This window comes from Microtus oregoni, unplaced genomic scaffold (genome assembly GCF_018167655.1).
Source record: "Microtus oregoni isolate MIOR12 unplaced genomic scaffold, Mior012 000027F_ref0000203, whole genome shotgun sequence".
NCBI lineage: Eukaryota > Metazoa > Chordata > Mammalia > Rodentia > Cricetidae > Microtus > Microtus oregoni.
The window spans coordinates 18,185,959-18,204,423 of NW_024543086.1; the positions used below are offsets into that span (position 1 = coordinate 18,185,959).

Sequence of the window (18,465 nt, forward strand, 5' to 3'; positions counted from 1 at the left end):
TACACAGGGACTGAACTGGACCGGGACCCTAGCCCTAGACTTCAGGTCCTGCGAGGAGGCAGGATCTCTCAGGTCTGTAGGCCTGGCTGTGGGATATTGTGAAAGATATCTCAGGGGTCTTTGTGTATGCGGTGAACCTGTGCTGACTGTGGTTGTTTGGCATCCTAGCCTCAGTGGGCACTGGTAACTTGTTTTCCTGAAGTAGGGAGACCCAGAGTAACTGGATCAGGTGCCTCCAGAGGGTTGGAAGGCAGAGATGAGGCCCCGCCTGGGTGGACCGTGGATATGGTCAGGCCTCAGTATAACCTCTCCTGCTCCCACACAGGAAAAAAGGTTCAGCCCCTCAAACATGGGAGGCCTCAGAGAGGGTTGGCGACCACCCATACTTAGCACAGCTGCCGGTGACCTGGGTGGCTGGGCGTGGCTATAGGCCCAAGCAGGAAGCGACAGCAGTGGGAGTGGCCAGGGAGAGCCCAGAGAAGCCTGGGAACATTCAAGAGGGCGGGGTTCGAGGGGGGCTGCTAGGCAACCGGGTGCCACGCAACCACGGGAGTTTCTGTGCGTCGCCTTGGCGGAAGTGACGCGACGTTGCCAGGCGGCTGTTGCTAGGCGCCGTGATGCGTGTCTTGCGTAGGACAACGTCAGCTGAGGCGGGAAGCGCGAGGTGCAGCGCCATGGCTGGCGGTAGCGGTGCGCGCCCGGCGCGTTGTCGTCTGGTCTCGCGTCCCGGGAGTCCCGGGTCCGAGGTTCCCCCTGCGTCACTGACTATTCGTTGCGCGGAAGCCCGTCCCGCGGGCGGAGGCGAAGGGGCGCGGCGCGCTGCCCAAGACTGGTGCTCAGGCGGCGTTCCTTCTGCAGCCTGGCAGCACCCCTTTCTCAACGTATTCAAACACTTCAGGGTGGATGAGTGGAAACGGTCCAGCAAAGAGGGAGATGTGGCCGTGGTGACGGTACGGGCCGGAGGCCTTCCTGCTCCTGAGAAATCTTCCGGTGGGCACTCTTGAGTATCCCCCAGCTTTGCGCTGTTCACAGCTCCTCTCTCTTTGTAGGACAAGGTCCTGAAGAGCGCCGTGTATCGCATTCGTGGATCGGTCTCTGCCAGCAACTACATCCAGCTGCCTAGAACCAGCACCCAGTCTCTGGGGCTGACTGGGCGGTACCTGTATGTGCTTTTCCGGCCCCTGCCTACCAAGCACTTTGTCATCCACCTGGACGTGTCCACCGAGGTGCTCAGCCTGGAAGGACGGCTGTGTGTTTGATGCTGCCTATTCCCTCGTAATCTCCATCTAATGACCTCACTCTGCCTCACAGGACGGCCAGGTCATCCGTGTGTCTTTCTCCAACCTCTTTAAGGATTTCAAGTCCTCTGCCACATGGCTTCAGTTCCCCTTTGTCTTCGAGACTAAGACGCCCAGAAGAGGTAGTGACACCTGGTTCAGGAGGGACAGCTTGAAGGCCTAGAACGGGATGGTACAGGCCCGGTTGGGCTTGTATGTGGCCCTGAGAACGGCTGGGGTCTGGGGCTGAGAGGGTTGCAATATGGAAATGGGGAAACAAAACGATAGGTGTTGACCTTGCACCTGTTATACAGACCTGGCAGGGGTAACGCCTCCTAATGCCCGCTGGACCTGCCTGCAGCTGGACCTGCGTGACATTCTGATGTTCTACCTGAGCCGGCACTATGGCCACCTTAAGAGCATCAGGCTATGTGCCAGCCTGCTAGTCAGAAACCTCTACACCAGTGATGTGTGCTTTGACCCCGGTAAGGCCCACACTTCATGCCCAATCCTAGTCAGAAGGCTGGAACCCTCCCCTGGCATATCAGAGCCACACACCAATGCCCCCAGTTCTAGAAAAAGCATTGGGGTGAGCTGGTGGCCCAACAGTATACTAGCAGATGCCTGGGTTTGCAACTTGTCTGGGATGGGAAGGGATAGGACAAACTCCCCTTGATCTAGAACAGCCCTGACCATTGTAGCTGTCACCGTCACTGAGGCCCGGCGTGCAAAGTTGCCTGTCAACCCTGTGCCTCGAGAAATGGCCTTCCCAGTGCCCAAAGGGGAGAGCTGGCATGACCATTACATCCACGTTCGGTGAGCAGTTCTGAACCTCATGGTGGTGAGGGGCCAGATTGATCTTCAGTCCCCAGATACTGATTTTGCCTCTGCCTGTGTTTGCCACCCATGAGGTTTCCAAGCGATGGCTCAAAAGCGCCTTATGAGCAGGTTGAGAAGAGGCATTCCCCTCCAGAGACAGGTAAGCTTGTGACATTACAGGGTGCATACATTGGTGAGAACAGGGTCAGGGATCCTGAGAAGGGTTCAGTAGTGTGGAGACTATAGCTGGTGTGTGCCTGGCACAGAGAAGGGCCTAGCCAATGGTCGTCTGAGCTTCTAGAACCACTTTTAAAGTCTGTGCAAGTGGCATCTGATTCCCAGGCTTTCCATTTGGGAGGGGAGCTGCAGGGTCTTGGGTAGAGTGATGGCAGCGCTTGTGGTGTGGTGTCTATAGAATGGGTGAGGGAAGCCACCTTTTCCGCCCTGTACCTTTGCTGACCTCTGGCTACTCGTCTCTGACTCTACTCTGTTGTGGTCTTCCTAGGGCATGTGTCACGGTGCCTGTCTCATCCAAAGGTCTTTGGCAAACCTTTACAGAGCAGTAGGCCCCCCGGGGTCCAGATATCTGGTCCCATCTTGGTGAGTGCACTTGGGAAAGGGATATGGAGTGGTGGCCCTAGGGTGCTGATGGCACACGTTCTGCTACAGCCCTGCAAGGTCCCCTCAGTACCCAGACTCCTTCCAGATGTCAGCCTGACCTACAAACATCCAGAGGTCTCCAGTGTCGCTGCCTCCAGCATCCCTGGCCAACATCCTTCGTCCTGGGATGAGACCACTGATGCACACGCAGTGGGCGGTGGCAGACATGTGCTGGCCAACAAATCATCTGGGGTGCCCATGGCTCTTGAGGACCTTGGGTCCTGTAAGGTGAGTGCCCAGCTGAAGGCTTTTGGGCATTAGTGAGATGAGGTGCTGGCCAGCCTGAGGCCCTGAGCTGTATTCACAGTGGACGGGCCTCTAATCCTTCCTGCATTGAGCAAGAGAGCCCTTGTAGATGAATACAGAAGGGTTTGTTCTTGTTGCCAGTACTAAGGGTCACCCCCAGATGGTCTGTCACGGGATAGGACATGGCATTTATGGAGGCTTTACCACTGCAGCCAGAGATGACTGCTAACAGGAGCCCCACCCCCACCCCATACCCAAGCTTTTCCTTTAGAGGTAGCACAGGTGGGGGCATTTGCAGGGGCTGGAGTGTCTTCCTCAAATCTCATTTTTTCATTTTCGTATTTCAGCTCTTCCTCCCAGACCCAGTCCTGAGGCTCAAGGGAGTCATCGGTTTTGGGGGTCACAGCACCCAATGGGTGAGGCTTTGAGGCAGTTTCCAGGCCGGTTCTCAGTGGGTGGCACGAGTGAGTTGTTGGAAAGAACAGATTTCTAGTCCTGTCTTGGGCACTTTCTTCCCTACGGTCCTTAAGAGGCCCTGCCCTGCCCACATCTGCCCATTCTTGTGTGGGCAAATGTGAGTCAGGTCATGGGTACCCCTATTAACTTGGTATGGTCTGACAGGCAGTGGCTGGGTCAAAGGGCTCCCAAGGACCCAATAGCTCTGGGTTACATCTTTTTTTTTTTAAACTTTTTAAAGATTATTTTATGTGTATGAGTGTTTGGCCTGCATGTATATATGTGTCCCATGAATGTGCTGGGTACCAGGGAAGTCAGAAGAGAGTATTAGATACCCTGGTACTGGAGTTATCTATAGTTGTGAGCTATCATGTGGGTGTTGGGAACTGAACCCTGGCCCTCTGTAAAAGCAGCAAGTGCTTTACACTGCTGCCCCATAGTCTCCAGCCCCATAAAGATTTGTTTATTTTATGTGTGTATGCCTGAACGTACGTACAGTTACTGCATGTGTGCAGAAGCCCACAGAGATCAGAAAAGGCCATCAGATCCCCTGAACAAGAGTTACAGGCAGTTGTGAGTCATTGGTGCTTGGAGTAGAACTTGAGTCCTCTGCAAGAGTAGTAAGCCCTCTTTGCTGCTGAGTCATCTCTCCAGCCCGCTGCGTCTTTAGACCTTCTTGAGTATGGGTCTCTGATCCAGACTGGAACTGTTGGAATTGGGTGTGGTGTGGAATACTGACTCCAGCACGTGCAGTGGGCTTCTAGGCAAAGCCTCGGTTAGAAAGAAGTAGAGTATTTCTCTCCTTCCTGCCCACCAAGGACCCTGGGCACTCAGCAGTCCTTTCTGGGCATGGTCTCTGAGTCTTTGGTCTTTTGCTACCAAGATCACCAGTCTCTTATGTTGAAGGGCCTTTAGTTGTCTCAACAAATGCCTGTAATGGGGGGACAGATGCCTCATGTGTGTGTGCCAGCCTTCCCTTCTAGTGATTTGTATGCTAGCCTTCCCTTATATGTGTGAAGTATGTATGTCTTTGTGTGTGTGCATGTACCTCCCCTTCTAAACAGTCAAGAGGAACTTGACTGGGTTTCTGTGCGTGACTTTGGTTCTGTCCCTTTTGTGGTAGGCCCTGTGGACCAAAGATGGCATGGCTGTTGTCTACCCCTGCCATGCAGTCATCATCGTCCTACAGGTTGATACCAGACAGCAGAGATTTTTCCTTGGCCACACAGACAAGGTACACGCCTCTTGGGCCTGGGTAGGGAGAGGTGAACTACAGGCCATGTATTCTCCCTCTTTATTATCCTTCTCCAGGTCTCTGCCCTGGCCCTTGATGGGAGTGATACACTGCTAGCCTCAGCCCAAGTGCAGCCTCCCAGCATGGTGCGACTCTGGGACTTCCAGACTGGAGGATGCCTGTCCCTCTTCCGCAGCCCACTGCACACCATCTGCTCCCTCAGGTGCAGTGGCCTTGGGGCGGGGCAGCAGTGGGAGTTGAGGGGAGATGCCCAGAAGCTGCTGACATCATCTTCCACATCTACAGCTTCTCTGGCAGTGGGGCGCTCCTCTGCGGTGTGGGCAAAGACAGACATGGAAGGACGGTAATGTGTCAATACACCTTGTAGAGGAGGTGGGGCCCTGTCACTTGGATAGTGAGCTCCATCCAGTATCTGGTTTCTAAAACTCTTGTCTATGTTTGTTTCTGTTTATTAAAGTAGTATTTATGCCTTGCTTTGAGGTGGGGCTAGAGAGATGACTCAGTGGTTAAGAGCACTGGCTGTTTTTCCAATCCCCAGTTCACTTCCAAATACCAACATGGAGTCCCAGAGGTATGGGATGCCCTCTTCTGGCTTCTGTGGGCACTGCACATACATTGGTGCACAGACACATTTAGACAAACACTAATATACACAAAATAAAAATAAATTTATTTATTTGGTTTTTCTTTTTTTTTTTAAAGATTTATTTATTATGCATACAATGTTCTGTTAACATATATACACCAGAAGAGTCACCAGATCTCACTACAGATGGTTGTGAGCCACCATGTGGTTGCTGGGAATTGAACTCAGGACCTCTGGAAGAGCAGCTAGTGCTCTCAACCTCTGAGCCATCTCTCCAGCCCTTATTTGGTTTTTCAAGACAGGGTTTCTCTGTAGCTTTGGAGCCTGTCCTGGAACTAGACCAGGCTGGCCTCGAACTCACAGAGATCCACCTACCTCTGACTCCAGAGTGTTGGGATTAAAGGTGTGCGCCACCACCGCCTGGCTAATAAAATATTTTTTTAAAAAGAGAATCGTGATGGGCTGGGTGTGGTGGCACATTCTTTTTGTCATCATTTCCTCCACCCCCCCAGACAGGGTTTCTCTGTAACAACAGCTCTGGCTGTCCTGGAACTTGTGCTGTAGACCTGACTGGCCTCGAACTCACAGAGATCTTCCTACCTCTGCCTCTGAGTACTGAGTTTAAAGCCCTACCACTGGGGAGGCAGAGACAGGTGGGCATGTGTCTAGGCCAGTCTGGTCTACATAGTGAGCTCCAGGCCAACCAAGGTGACACACTCCAAATCTGTATTTAAATGCTCAGTGCTGTCAGAGTTGCAGGCATTTAGTGCTCTGAAGTGACCCAGTGTTTCATTGTGAGCTACCTCTGGCTTTTTTCCCTTGAATGCTAGGAATTTAATCCAGGGCATCACCTGTTAGATAGTAGCTTTGCCACCGAGATCTAGACCCAGCCTCAGTCAGGTTTTGTGTATATTTTCAGGCAGCTACAGCTGCACACTGTAGACTTGACATCTAGGGACAGATTTTTAAGTCTGGGGAAAGCCTCCGCCTATCGAGGGGCTATGGCCTCAGCTAGTCCTTTCAGGGCAGGGCCAGACAAAGATCTCACAGGGCTTGGTGTCTACACCTGGAGTTCATTGTGGGTTTATTGCAGGTGGTAGTGGCCTGGGGCACAGACCAGGTTGGCCTTGGTGGCGAGGTAGCGGTCCTTGCGAAGGTGCATACTGACTTTGATATTCAGACCTTTCGGATTGCCTTTTTCGATGAAACCAGGTGATGTGGCCAGGCAATAAGGTACCGAGGCAGGGTCTGTTGGGCCTTGAGGCCTCCTGCTCCGCATTGCTTACCCCTCCGTGCCTACAGGATGGCCTCATGTGGTCGGGGCAGTGTACGGCTGTGGCGACTGCGGGGTGGTGCCCTACGCTCCTGTGCTGTGGACCTAGGCGAGTATTGTGCACTGGAACTCACTGACCTCGCCTTTGCACATGCCCTGGATGGCTCCTGGGCACCCTCGGGTAGCATACTGTGAGTCCCCGCCTTCGTCATTACCCAGCCCACCCCATACCTTGAGTTCCCTGCCTCACCTCTTACCTTCCTTGGGCAGCTTTGTGTGTAGCCATAGCGGCCACATCCTGGAGATTGACTATCAGCGCATGGCTGTGCAGCACATCCGCCGCTTGCTGCCCACACAGTCCCCTGGGGTTCCGCTCACTGAGAAGCAGAACTTCAGCTTGGGTAGGTAGGCACCTGTCCCTGGGGGGAGTGGCATGACATTGAGGTGCTGATGCCTGCCCTTTCCAGGGTCCGGCATTGCCATCAGCAGCCTCAGTGTCTCTTCTGCCACATGTGCTGTGGGCTCTGAGGATGGCTACCTGCGACTCTGGCCCCTGGACTTTTCCTCAGTGCTCCTAGAGGCTGGTGAGACCGCAGATATCTATTTATCCTGGCTTGGGGAAGGTGGGGTTCTCTGGCTCTGGTTTTGATAACACTATTCCTGGTCTGGACAGTGAGTTGAGAGGTCAGGGCATTGTCCTGAGCCTGACACCTATCAATACAGGAGTGGCTGCAGGCTGGTTTCACAGGGGCTTTGAGGGCAGTGGCTAGTGGGCAGGATACTCTGGTGACCTTGGCAGCCATAGAACAAGTGGTTGGTGTCTTGGGGACCTCAGAGTCCACATAGTGTGGTGTGACATTTCCTGGAGTTCTGGAGCTTGCCGTGCCCCAGTCCTGCTGACCCACCCTTCCCACAGATCATGACGGCCCTGTGAGTTCAGTCTCCTTCAGTCCCGATGGCCTGCGCGTGCTGTCCACCACTACTTTAGGACACCTGGGCTTCCTTGATGTCCCCTCCCGGGAGTATACTGTGCTGGCACGCTCCCACATGGCCCCAGTGCTGGCGCTTTCTACAGAACAGAACCGGGGACAGATGGCCACTGTGTCCCTTGACCACACTGTCCGCATTTGGGACCTGACTACCCTCCAACAGGTGGGGAATAGCAAAAGGCAGGTAGGTCCAGATACCACACAAAAGGGCTGTGGGCAGGGAGGGCACAGGGATTTGGTCCTTCCAGTCCGATGTCTGGAACTTGGTGTTAAAGTCACCTAGGGTACTCTTTTCTCTTGGGTTCTCTTGGCCCTTCCCCCCTTCATGGTGGCCTCTTCCCTCCAGCTGTATGACTTCTCGTCCTCTGAGGAAACCCCTTGTGCTGTTGCTTTCCACCCCACACTGCCAAACTTCTTCTGTGGCTTCAGCAGTGGGGCTGTGCGCTCCTTCAGCTTGGAGAACTCTGGAGTCCTGGTAGAACACACGTGAGTGCCCCTGGGGGATCAGGGCTCACAGACATTAGCAGTGAATGTGGAAGCTGAGGAGATGTGCGGGATTCCAAGTGGGGAAGACCCTTTGCAGGAAAGCCAGTACCACCATGAACCCCATCTTAGCTCCCAGGACCAAGGTCAGTGAGTGTCCCATGTGTGGTGCAGGCGTCACCGAGGGGCCATCACCAGCCTGGTCATCACCCCTGACGGCAGATTCCTGTTCAGCTCCTGCTCTCAGGGCTCCCTGGTCCAGTACAACTGTGCTGTCTCCCGATGCTGCGTCCTACGTGTGGCAGGTCAGGCTCCTAGCCACTCACTGGTTCCAAGGCACTGCAGAAACTTGTCTTAGTTTGCTTTCTATTGCTGTGATAAAGACCATGACCAAAAGCAGCTTGGGGAAGAGAGGGTTTATTTCATCTTACAGCTTACAATCCATCAAGACAGTTTAAGGTAGGAACTGAAGCAAACACCATGGAGAGCCGCTTACTGGCTTGATCCCCATGGCTTGTTCGTCCTGCTTTCTTACACAACCCAGGACCACCTGCCCAAAAGTGGCACTGCCAAAATCGGCCCTCCCTTGATTAATCAGTCATTAATAAAGAAAATGTTCTGCCAGGTGTGGTAGTGCACACCTGTAATACCCGCACTCAGGAGGCAGAGGCAGGTGGATTGCTGTGAGTTTGAGGCTAGCCTAGTCTACAAAGCAAGTTCCAGGACAGCCAGGGCTGCTACACAAAGAAACTCTGTCTTGAAAAATTACAAAAAAAAAAAAAAAAAAAAAAAGGGCTGGAGAGGTGGCTCAGAGGTTAAGAGCACTAGCTGCTCTTCCAGAGCTCCTGAGTTCAATTCCCAGCAACTATATGGTGTCTCACAACCATCTGTAATGGGATCTGGTGTCCTCTTCTGGCCTGCAGGCATACATGCAGGCAGAACACTGTGTACAAAATAAATAAATCTTTTAAAAAAGATCAATCACTATGATGTATCACATAAAAAGAAAAAACATCCCACAGAATTGCTTACAGGCAAATCTAATAGAGGCATTTTCTCAATTTCCTCTGCCCAGAAGACCCTTGCTGTGTCAGGTTTCCAGGAATATCTAACCAGAGCAGGGCCATTGCCTCCACTCTTAGGGCTTAGGTTATGCCATGTGCTTCCTCACAAGCCAAAGGTCAGTAAGGGTCTGTGCCTACCCCGCTGTAGAAGGTGGGCAGCCTGGGCACCAGGAAAATGACTGGAAGAGACCTGTTAAAAGGCATCTATGCCTCTGGTGAGTCATGTGACCATGGCCTATGAGGACTGGCGAACTGAAGTGTGTGTTCTGTGGAAGCTGTAGAGGGCCAGTGCATGCTGCAGGGGAGACGGGATTAACTGTCTCCTGTCACCTGCTGACCCACCGCCCTGTGCTGCTACAGCCAACATGCTATGTCAGGATGGCCGCCCCAACCCCAGTATCCTGGCAGTCAGTGGAGACAGCTGCCGGCTGGCCTTTGTGGGCCCGTCTAAGTGCATGGTGACAGTCGTGGAGTCAGCCTCCCTGGACAAGGTGAGTGTGGGACCTCCTGGGTCAGGGGTTCTACCCAGCTAGATAGAAAGCGGTACAGGAGTAGGTAAGAGGCTGCAGCTACTCAGGAGCAGGCCTAGGCCTACCTACTATGCTAAGCGGGTTCTGGGCTCACCCTGCTCTCTGAAAGGTCAGCTTCCTATGTGGGGGTTATGTCTGGGTGCCCAGGTGGGTGCTCCTGAAGCCACTTCCTCCCAGGCTCTGGGTGGTGTTAGTGTCTCTTGCCCCCAGCTACTGCATGTTGATGTCAGCACCCTCAACCTGGCCAGCAACCACCTGGACTGGGCTGTGGCTGTCTGCTTCTGCCCTGGGGACTCAGGCCATCTGCTGGTGTCCACATCCTCTAACAAGGTTGTGGTACTGGATGCTGTGTCGGGACACACTATCCGGAAGGTGAGTCATGGGACTACGGGCAGCTGGCCTGCTGATCCTTCCCTGTTCCTGCAGCCTTGCCCCCAGTGCCCACTGTGCCACCACAAAGGGGCGTCTTAGAGAATGCTTCCTCTAGTTTTCCAGTGTCCGCTCCAGAGCCTGCTCCTCCCTGGCTCTTAGTGAGGATGCTCGTTTGCTGCTGGCAGCCACTGGCCGGACCATTACAGTGTGGGATTATCCAACACAGGCGAACCCCAGCTGCCAGGTATGTGCTGAGGGCTCCCCATAGGTGGCTGAGGAGACTCCTGGAGGACCAAGTGAAGGAAGGCAGGAGCTAGAAGGAGGGAGGGTGATGTGCAGAACCCTCTGCCCGCTGAGGCCAAACAATACACGGGGATACCTAGATACTGGGAGTTCAGAATCCTAGACATGCTCTGGGTTCCTATGCATGCTACTTTCTGTCCCTAGGTTTACATTGGCCACTCAGAGCCTGTGCGTGTTGTAGCTTTCACCCCTGATCAGCAGCAGGTCCTCAGCGTGGGGGATGCCATCTTCCTCTGGGATGTCCTGGCCACCCCTGAGAGGCAAGTGTCTGCCCTTCAACATGTCTGTGTGTGTGTTGTTGGTTGTGTTTTACTCTTTTACTCGTTGGTCTTTCAGGGGGGCTGCCACCATCTCCCAAATACACATGGAGGTGTATTCTTTTTTTTTTTTTTTTAGTTTTTCGAGACAGGGTTTCTCTGTAGCTTTGGAGCCTGTCCTGGCACTAGCTCTTGTAGACCAGGCTGGCCTCGAACTCACAGAGATCCACCTGCCTCTGCCTCCCGAGTGCTGGGATTAAAGGCGTGCGCCACCACCGCCCGGCATGGAGGTGTATTCTTAATTATTATAAATGATGCCAGGTCTTAGCTTGGCTTGTTTCTAGTCAACTTTTCTTATCTTAAATTATTCTGTCTTTTTTTTGTTGTTGTTGTTTTGTTTTGTTTTGTTTTGTTTCGGGACAGAATTTCTCTGTAGCTTTGGAGCCTATCTGGAACTCAAACTCACAGAGATCCGCCTGTCTCTGCTCCCTGAGTGCTGGGATTAAAGGCGTGTGTCTCCACTGCCCGGCCCTTTCTTTTTCTTCCTTATTTCTCCTATTTATTCTCTGCCTACCAGCCCCACTATCCTTTCTCCTGCCTCGCTATTGGCCGTTCAGCTCTTTATTAGACCACCAGGTGTTTTAGACAAGCAAAGTATCTCAACTTCACAGAGTTAAACAAATGCAGCATAAAAGAATGCAATACACCTTTGCATCATTAAACAAATGTTCCACAGCATAAACAAATGTAACACATCTTAAAATAATATTCCACAACATGCATGGGCCTTTTGCTGGCTGCCTCCTGACACCTTTTCTTGTTCTCAGTGACCAAAGTGAACCTGGGGTACCTGCAGTCCATGAGGCTGGTGAGTGACCCAGGCTTAGCTGGCAGGGGAGGGTATAGCACTGTTAGTTGGGTGGAGCTGACACAGGTTGGGCAGATGCCACCATCTCTGATATGTCTGTCATCACCACAGAGACTGTCTCCCTAATAGACAGATCTGATATGCCCAACCCTGATATGGTCTTTTCTATCTCTAGGCTCCAGTGTAGGACAGTTGGAGGACCTGGCATCTGGGGCCAGTGGACTCCCTCGGCAGCAAGTGCCCATACCATCTCAGGCATCACCACCCCCACTGAGTATCCATGACAGACCCCTTGAAGGCAGCGCTGGTAAGGGCTGGAGTCCTAAGTAGGTCTGGGTTACCTGGACTCAGTGTGTTCCTTGGTGCTGATTTTGGGGTGGTGTCAGGCCAGGTAGCTGTTTCCCTCATCTTCTTTCTTTCAAGACAGGCTCTTAGCATTTAGCTCTGTAGACCAGGCTGGTCTTGAACTCACCAAGATCTGCTTGTGGGGATTAAAGGCATGCACCACCATATCTGGCTCTGTTTCCCTCTTTTTGTTGGTCCTAACCCTAGGCACCTTTTCCACATCGGATGAGGAAGGGCTCTGTGAGGAGAACCATGATGTTCCTGAGGCATTCCTCCAAGCCCAGGCACCGACCCCACCTGTGCTCGTAGAGAGAGAAGCCAGTAGAGGAGCTGGGGATGGTCCTCGGGAGACTGCAAAGGGTTCTTGGGCACCGGCTGTAGTTCATCATAGCCAGACAAGTAAGCAGGTGGCCACACGCAGGGATTGAGGCCTCAGTCAGGGCAGTTTGGGGGTTTGTAGTAATCTTACCTGAAAGATGAGTTGAGGTCACCTCCAGGACCCTGGGAATCCTGGTATACCTGCAGTGGGTGGAACACAGCTGTCTGCCTAGCAGGGTTGGGGGTTTGTGTTGGGGAGGGGTCTCAGCTGGTAATAGTTCAGTGCCCTTTGCTCTCCTCCTCCTGTCAGGTGAATGGAGCCTCCGGAGAGTAAAGACTGGGTTCCCAACCCGTCCGGATTCCTACAAGCACTTCACAGCTCGATATAAGGCCTCTACACGAGTCAAGGTCAGCGGCACACCATACTGCCACTCTCGGGGTTTCTGAGTATTCCTCTGGTGACCGTGGGCCCTCTCAGTCTTCCCCAGAGTCTCTTTTAGGTCTTCTTCCCAGAGGGTAGCTTTCATGCCATGCACCCGCACACCCACCATTCTGTGGCACATATGTATATACTGCTGGCATTCTGCTGAGCCCACCTCTGTCTCTCCAGTGCTGCCCCTCCTGGGCCGCTCCACACCCCAGGATCAAGTCCTAGTTCCTATGGCTCCCACGTGTCCCACCTATCTCTGTATTGATACCCTGGGTCCCTTACCTGACCACTCTGTCTGTATGTCTCCAGTCAGCTTGACCATGTAGTTTTGGGGCCAGCTGTGCTGATTATCAGCTTTCTGGGTCTGCTTCCTTGTAGAGTGTCTCCTTTCCGCCCGTTGGCAGGGAGCAGCTGCGACTAAAGACCGTTGTGGGCTACAATGGGAACGGACGGGCCAACATGGTCTGGAGGCCCAATACAGGTAGGGCTAGAGTGCCCAGTCCCATCCTCTAGGGCGGGTCCTCCATAGCAAATGGATGCGAGATGTCAGTTGAAGCTTCTAGAGTGCAGGGCACTGGCACATGCCCTTGTGATGCCAAGGCCCCGTGAGGTCTGATTATCAGCGGTGACAGGAACCTTGGCATTTTCCTTGCCTACAGGCTTCTTTGCCTACACATGTGGTCGATTGGTGGTGGTGGAGGACCTGCATTCTGGCACCCAGCGACACTGGCTTGGCCACCCCCAAGAGATCTCTACTCTGGCACTCAACCAGGATGGCCAGGTGCGTGTCCGTGGGCACAGTGCACAGCGGAGCTTAGTTCTAGCTCAGCATGAAGGGCACTGTCCTTGCTTCTCCTCCACTTAGCAAGGGCAGGCGTACGTAACGATTTCCTCCCTGACCACCTACCCTCCTACTTGCAGGTCTTGGCCTCTGCCTCCTGCTGTGGCGGCACAGCTGCCCGCTGCCAGATCCGCATTTGGGATGTCCCCAATGGCATCTGCCAGCACCTCCTTTCCCACCATGACACAGCTGTGCAGGCTCTGACCTTCTCCCCCGATGATGAGTTCCTTGTGACCCTGGGTAGGTGGGTTTGGAGAGGCGGAGAAAGGGCAGCCTTCCGAGGATCTCTGGTGGCCAGACTGCGCCTGATGTCCCTGTTTTGTGTCCCCAGGGGACTATGCTGACCTTACCCTTGCCCTGTGGAGCATGGCTACCTATGAACTCCTGTCATCCACTCGCCTCCCAGAGCCTGTGCATGGTGTAGCCTTCAACCCCTGGGATGCCAATGAACTCATCTGTGTGGGCACAAGTGCCATTACCTTCTGGCTCCTGCAGCACCATGGGACAGATACCAGCTTCCAGGTACCGGACTGCTGGCTGAGGTGTTTCTTTTCTTTGCTTTTTATTCTAATTTTATTTTATATTCATTGGTGTTTCACCTACATGTATGTCTGTGTGAGGGTGTTAGATCCCCTGGAACTGGAATTACAGACATTTGTAAGTTGCCATGTGTTTGCTGGGAATTGAACAGCTAGTGCTGTTAACTGCTGAGCCATCTCTTCAGCCCTGAGGTGTTGAATGGAGTCTGGTTGCCTCGGGGCGTCACTGACCCATAGCCATGCTTGTGCTGTCAGGTTCACCGGGAACCAGTCCCTGAGGAATTGGGGGCATCCGAGTTGACCTCACTCTGCTACGGGGCCAGCCCCCTGCTCTACTGTGGCTCCAGCTCTGGCCAGGTCTGTGTCTGGGACACTGGCACTGGCCGCTGCTTCCTGGCCTGGGAGGCTGATGAAGGCGAGATTGGTGGGTGCCCAACAACCTCTATGACCCCCAAATGTACTAGCTGTCACAACCTGGGGGGTGGGTATCTCATGCCCACCCTGTCTTCTAGGAGTGCTGCTGTGCTCGGGTTCGAGACTGGTCAGTGGCAGTAACACAAGAAGGCTGCGTCTTTGGGCTGTGGGCGTTGTGCCAGAGCTGAGGCGCAAGGGTTCAAGTGCCAGGTGAGCTGCCATGGGCCTCTCGCCTGCACTATTCCCTTGGGTTTTGGCTGCAAATTTCAAGTCCTTGTTGGCTCCTGCAAGCCACACCCATTCTGTAACACAGCTCTCACATGAAGGCTGCCCTACATACCTGTCCTCAGCTGCGTCCCTCCTTGAGAATACACTCAGGCATAGCATGGGCCTTTCAGGCTGCAGACCAAGGAGAGATGGGCTTGAAGCGCCTGCGCTCTGTAGGGTCCTGGTTCCTTTACCCATGAGAACACAGCACCAGATGACTGCTGGTTCCTCCATCACCTGGCATACTGGCTGGCTCGTGTCTTAAGACTCCTTTCCCCTATCCTTTTAGATCCAGTTCTGTGTTCATGGAGCGTGAGCTGACCCTGGATGGGGCTGTTGTGAGTGCCAGCTTTGACAGTGGCATGGACATGGGTGTAGTGGGCACCACAGCTGGCACACTCTGGTACATCAGCTGGACAGAGGGCACTAGCACCCGCCTCATCAGTGGCCACAGGAGCAAGGTGAGCCTGCTAGGCTGTTAAGGAAGACAGGGTTTCTACCACCCCAGGCAGGACAGGCTAGGGAAGCTCCATTTCCTACCCTCTTCCCACACCCTAATCATCTTGTCTTCAGCTGCTAGTGTTCTTAGGGAGACTCAAGTGGACCCTCTTGAGTCCAGGCATTGTTTATATCTGCTATGGGCCTGATTGACTCTGCAATGTTCTAGATCCTTGCTAGTGTTTCTATATTTTACTTGTAACTTGTTGAGGAGCCCGCATCACCTGCTTAGCAGTTCCCAGAGGCTGCCTCTGCTGACATCATCAGAGTCCTACTGTGGAGTTCAGGTGGCAGAGGCCCCAGAAGGTTCTGGTTGAATCTGCTCAGATCCAGTTGGAACTGGTCTGGGTGTTTCAGGTGTGGCCAGGCCAGTCAATTGATGGGAGTATCTGGATTTATTCATGCCTGACAGTCATATGATAGATAGATCCTGCATGTGGCCTGTATCGGGCTTCCTCCACTGTCCATCAGAATTCCAGGTTCATGCAGGCTGTGTGTCAGTGCGACCATCCTTTCTATGGCCAGTCTCCTCTTGTTCAAATAGCCAACATGTTCTCCCTCCTTCAGAAGTTTGGATCACAGCCCTTGAGCTGTGCTGGCAGTCCTAACTGCCATGATATGAGCGTCACGAGCCCACTGTTGATTCAGCTGATGGAGCTGGAGATGGGGCCCAGGAGCAACCCCTAACCTTGAATTTTCTCCAGGAGGTGTGATGCATCAGTTTACACTGAATTCCTTTGGTTCGTGGTGTCTGTGCCACCCTCCTCCAAAAACCCTGATTCTTAGTGGTGCCCACAAAATACACACCTGTTTGCTCATCAAGACAGTCAACAGCCTGACTGGGAAAAAAGCCACAAAGCCACGCATGTCACAAGCACTGGAGACAGCCAAGTGTTTTGCGCTTTTGCTTTTAGTTTGTAGCCTGCTGGAGACACATGGTCACATTATATATTTTAGGTTCTGACAATGTTTCCCACCTACTGATGGGGTCATCCTCAAGACTAGGGAAGTAGCATGTACATTCACATGGAGATGGTTGGGCCAAGTAGGCTTGGGCAGGAGACAGATGTTCCTGTGTGGCAACCTGGTCCTGGAGACCAGGGTAGGAAAGGCCCAGCTAGGCATCCCCTCAGCCATACTGGGCTCCGACAGGTGAACGAGGTGGTCTTCAGCCCCAGCGAGTCTCACTGTGCCACCTGTGGCGAGGATGGCAGCGTGAGGGTATGGTCATTGGCCAGCATGGAGTTGGTGATCCAGTTCCAAGTGCTGAACCAGGTAGGTTGGGAGTTGTGAGTGCGGATGGGATTTAGTGTATGCTCAAAGTAGAGCCCAGGTCATATGCTGCATTCCCATGCGCTGAAGCCAGTGCTGTCACCTCCCTGGGGCACCAGAGCTGCCTCTGCCTTGCGTGGAGCCCCCCAGCCTGTGGACGCCCAGAGCAGCAGCAGGTGGTGGCAGGCTACAGTGATGGCACACTTCGAGTCTTCAGCATCTCTCGCACTGCAATGGAGCTCAAGATGCACCCCCACCGGACTGCTCTGACAGCCATTGCCTTCTCCACTGATGGTGAGGAGATGGGGCCACAGAGTGATGTGTCAACCTCATCTCGCCCACATCACACTTCAGGGCATGGGCTAGGCTCACAGGGTGGCAACCTGATCTCCATCTGGCACAGGTCAGACCATCCTATCTGGAGACAAGGATGGACTTGTGGCTATAAGCCGCCCCTGCACAGGAATGACCTTCCGTGTACTCAGTGACCACCGGGGTGCTCCAATCTCTGCTATCCAGAGCACAAGCAAAGAGGTAAGGCAATCTCAGGTGATGGTGGGAAGAGGTTTGGGGTGCTTTGGGCAGTCGGCAGGTTCTCATATTCCTCATTTCTCCCAGTATGGAGACCTAGGGGTAGAGGGTGCTGACCTGTGGCTGGCTGCAAGCGGGGACCAGCGGGTCAGCATCTGGGCCTCTGACTGGCTCCAGGACCGCTGTGAGCTCCTGGAGTGGTTGAGCTTTCCTGCACCTGCCACCTCAGAGGTAAGAGCTCCCAGGGCATATGGGTGGGGATTGCGACCTGCACAGTTCAACACAATACACTATTTCTCACAGACTTTAGGCCTCCTGCCCCCCACTCTTGCTGCCTTCTGCCCTTGGGACAGGGCGATACTGGTGTGCGTGGGCCTTGGTGCACATGAAGAGGTGGTCTTTTACAGCCTCCGCCAAAAGCAGGTTTGTGAATTATGATAGAATTGCTGCCTTGTGGATGGGCATCCAGGGCTGTGCATGCACGGTCATAAAGTCATGGAGTCCGTGCTGTGTTCCTAGCAGGAGTCCCCAGTGTCATGCTGTCTGCTGTCTTCCTACAGGTAGTGCAGAAGACACCGCTGCCCTTCTTTGCCATGTCCTTGAGCCTGTCCGCAGGGGCCCAGCTCATGGTGGTTGGCTTTGCTGGTGAGTGCTGGTAGATACACTTGTGCTGTTTTGGGGAATGGCAAACTGGCTCTCCTGCTCTTCACCTCTGTGCCTTGGGGCTCCCTCTCTATGAAGAGTGTGGAGACATAACCCCAAAGAGGGCCTAAGCTCAAGGCAAGGTGCAAGTTACCAACTGCAGCACCTGCGCTGAGGCCAATGGGATAGCTTTTGATGGCCTTCTGCCATAGCAGGTTTGGTGATATAGAGATTGATCATGGTCGGGATTCCACTCAGCAAAATCTCCTGGTGCAGGTGGGGCACAAGAAGATTGGGCATCCCTCTGGATGCTGCCTGGCCCTCTCATCCTGTTATCTGTCCACAGAATGCATGCTGAGGCTCCTAGACTGTGTGTCAGGGACTGCCCAGAACTTTGAAGGCCATGATGACTCAGTACACCTGTGTAGGTTCACCCCGTCTGGCAGACTGCTCTTCACAGCTGCACACAATGAGATCCTGGTGTGGGAAGTCACCAGCCCTGAACCCTTGCTAGGAACATAGGCAGAAAAGCCAGGCTGTGGATTGCTGCGTGCTGAACCAGGACAGACTGGCTGGGACAGACTTCAGAACTACACTGTTTTGAATGTGGGTGATCTGAAAAGATTTAAGGAGGCTTAGAATGTGTGAGGACTTGGATTTGATCCCCAGAACCATTCCAGAACACACAAAAGACAGCATACTGGGATGGTTTTTCACAGGAAGGTTGTTTTATTGTTTTTTATTTTGTACAGTTTAAATAAATAAAAGCTGCCATTTGTTATATTGATACATTGTTTTATTATTGCCCCATAAATTGCATCTCTGCATCACTTCTGTCCTGAACTCAGCCTTTGCCCCTATGCCCAGCCCTGTCCTTTGTCCAGCCTTGCTAGCCACTGGCCCTGAGAAGCTTATTGGGTCCAAGGCAAG

The 18,465-nt window shown here is 53.4% G+C and overlaps 1 protein-coding gene across 2 annotated transcripts; it reads left to right on the forward strand.

Annotated features, from left to right (window-relative positions):
* Positions 1–664: 664 nt before the first annotated feature.
* Positions 665–18,309, forward strand: Wdr90 (WD repeat domain 90). Of its 2 annotated transcripts, XM_041676063.1 has the most exons (41): positions 665–950; positions 1,050–1,226; positions 1,312–1,420; positions 1,592–1,762; positions 1,979–2,093; positions 2,189–2,256; positions 2,602–2,696; positions 2,766–2,984; positions 3,350–3,418; positions 4,582–4,692; positions 4,770–4,915; positions 4,999–5,056; positions 6,393–6,511; positions 6,602–6,763; positions 6,843–6,973; positions 7,040–7,156; positions 7,489–7,724; positions 7,908–8,047; positions 8,219–8,349; positions 9,469–9,599; positions 9,849–10,010; positions 10,126–10,254; positions 10,458–10,573; positions 11,398–11,438; positions 11,614–11,745; positions 11,991–12,182; positions 12,412–12,509; positions 12,910–13,012; positions 13,191–13,312; positions 13,453–13,612; positions 13,704–13,894; positions 14,167–14,335; positions 14,424–14,535; positions 14,882–15,053; positions 16,243–16,365; positions 16,482–16,656; positions 16,766–16,896; positions 16,981–17,124; positions 17,197–17,316; positions 17,454–17,538; positions 17,882–18,309. In XM_041676063.1, exons 1-41 carry the CDS (start codon positions 675–677, stop codon positions 18,055–18,057), a joined length of 5,634 nt encoding a protein of 1,877 aa, XP_041531997.1. In that variant the 5' UTR covers positions 665–674; the 3' UTR covers positions 18,058–18,309. The 2 variants fall into 2 exon arrangements, with proteins under 2 accessions (XP_041531997.1, XP_041531996.1); XM_041676062.1 differs by having other exon boundaries at positions 2,602–2,984.
* The last annotated feature ends 156 nt before the right edge of the window (positions 18,310–18,465 follow it).

Coding starts and splice junctions, on each gene's coding strand:
- Wdr90 (XM_041676062.1), top strand. CDS start 675: ATGGCTGGCGGTAGCGGTGCGCGCCCGGCGCGTTGTCGTCTGGTCTCG. Junction 10,574..11,397: donor GTCCTGGCCACCCCTGAGAG/GCAAGTGTCTGC, acceptor TCTTGTTCTCAG/TGACCAAAGTGAACCTGGGG. Junction 15,054..16,242: donor TCAGTGGCCACAGGAGCAAG/GTGAGCCTGCTA, acceptor GGGCTCCGACAG/GTGAACGAGGTGGTCTTCAG.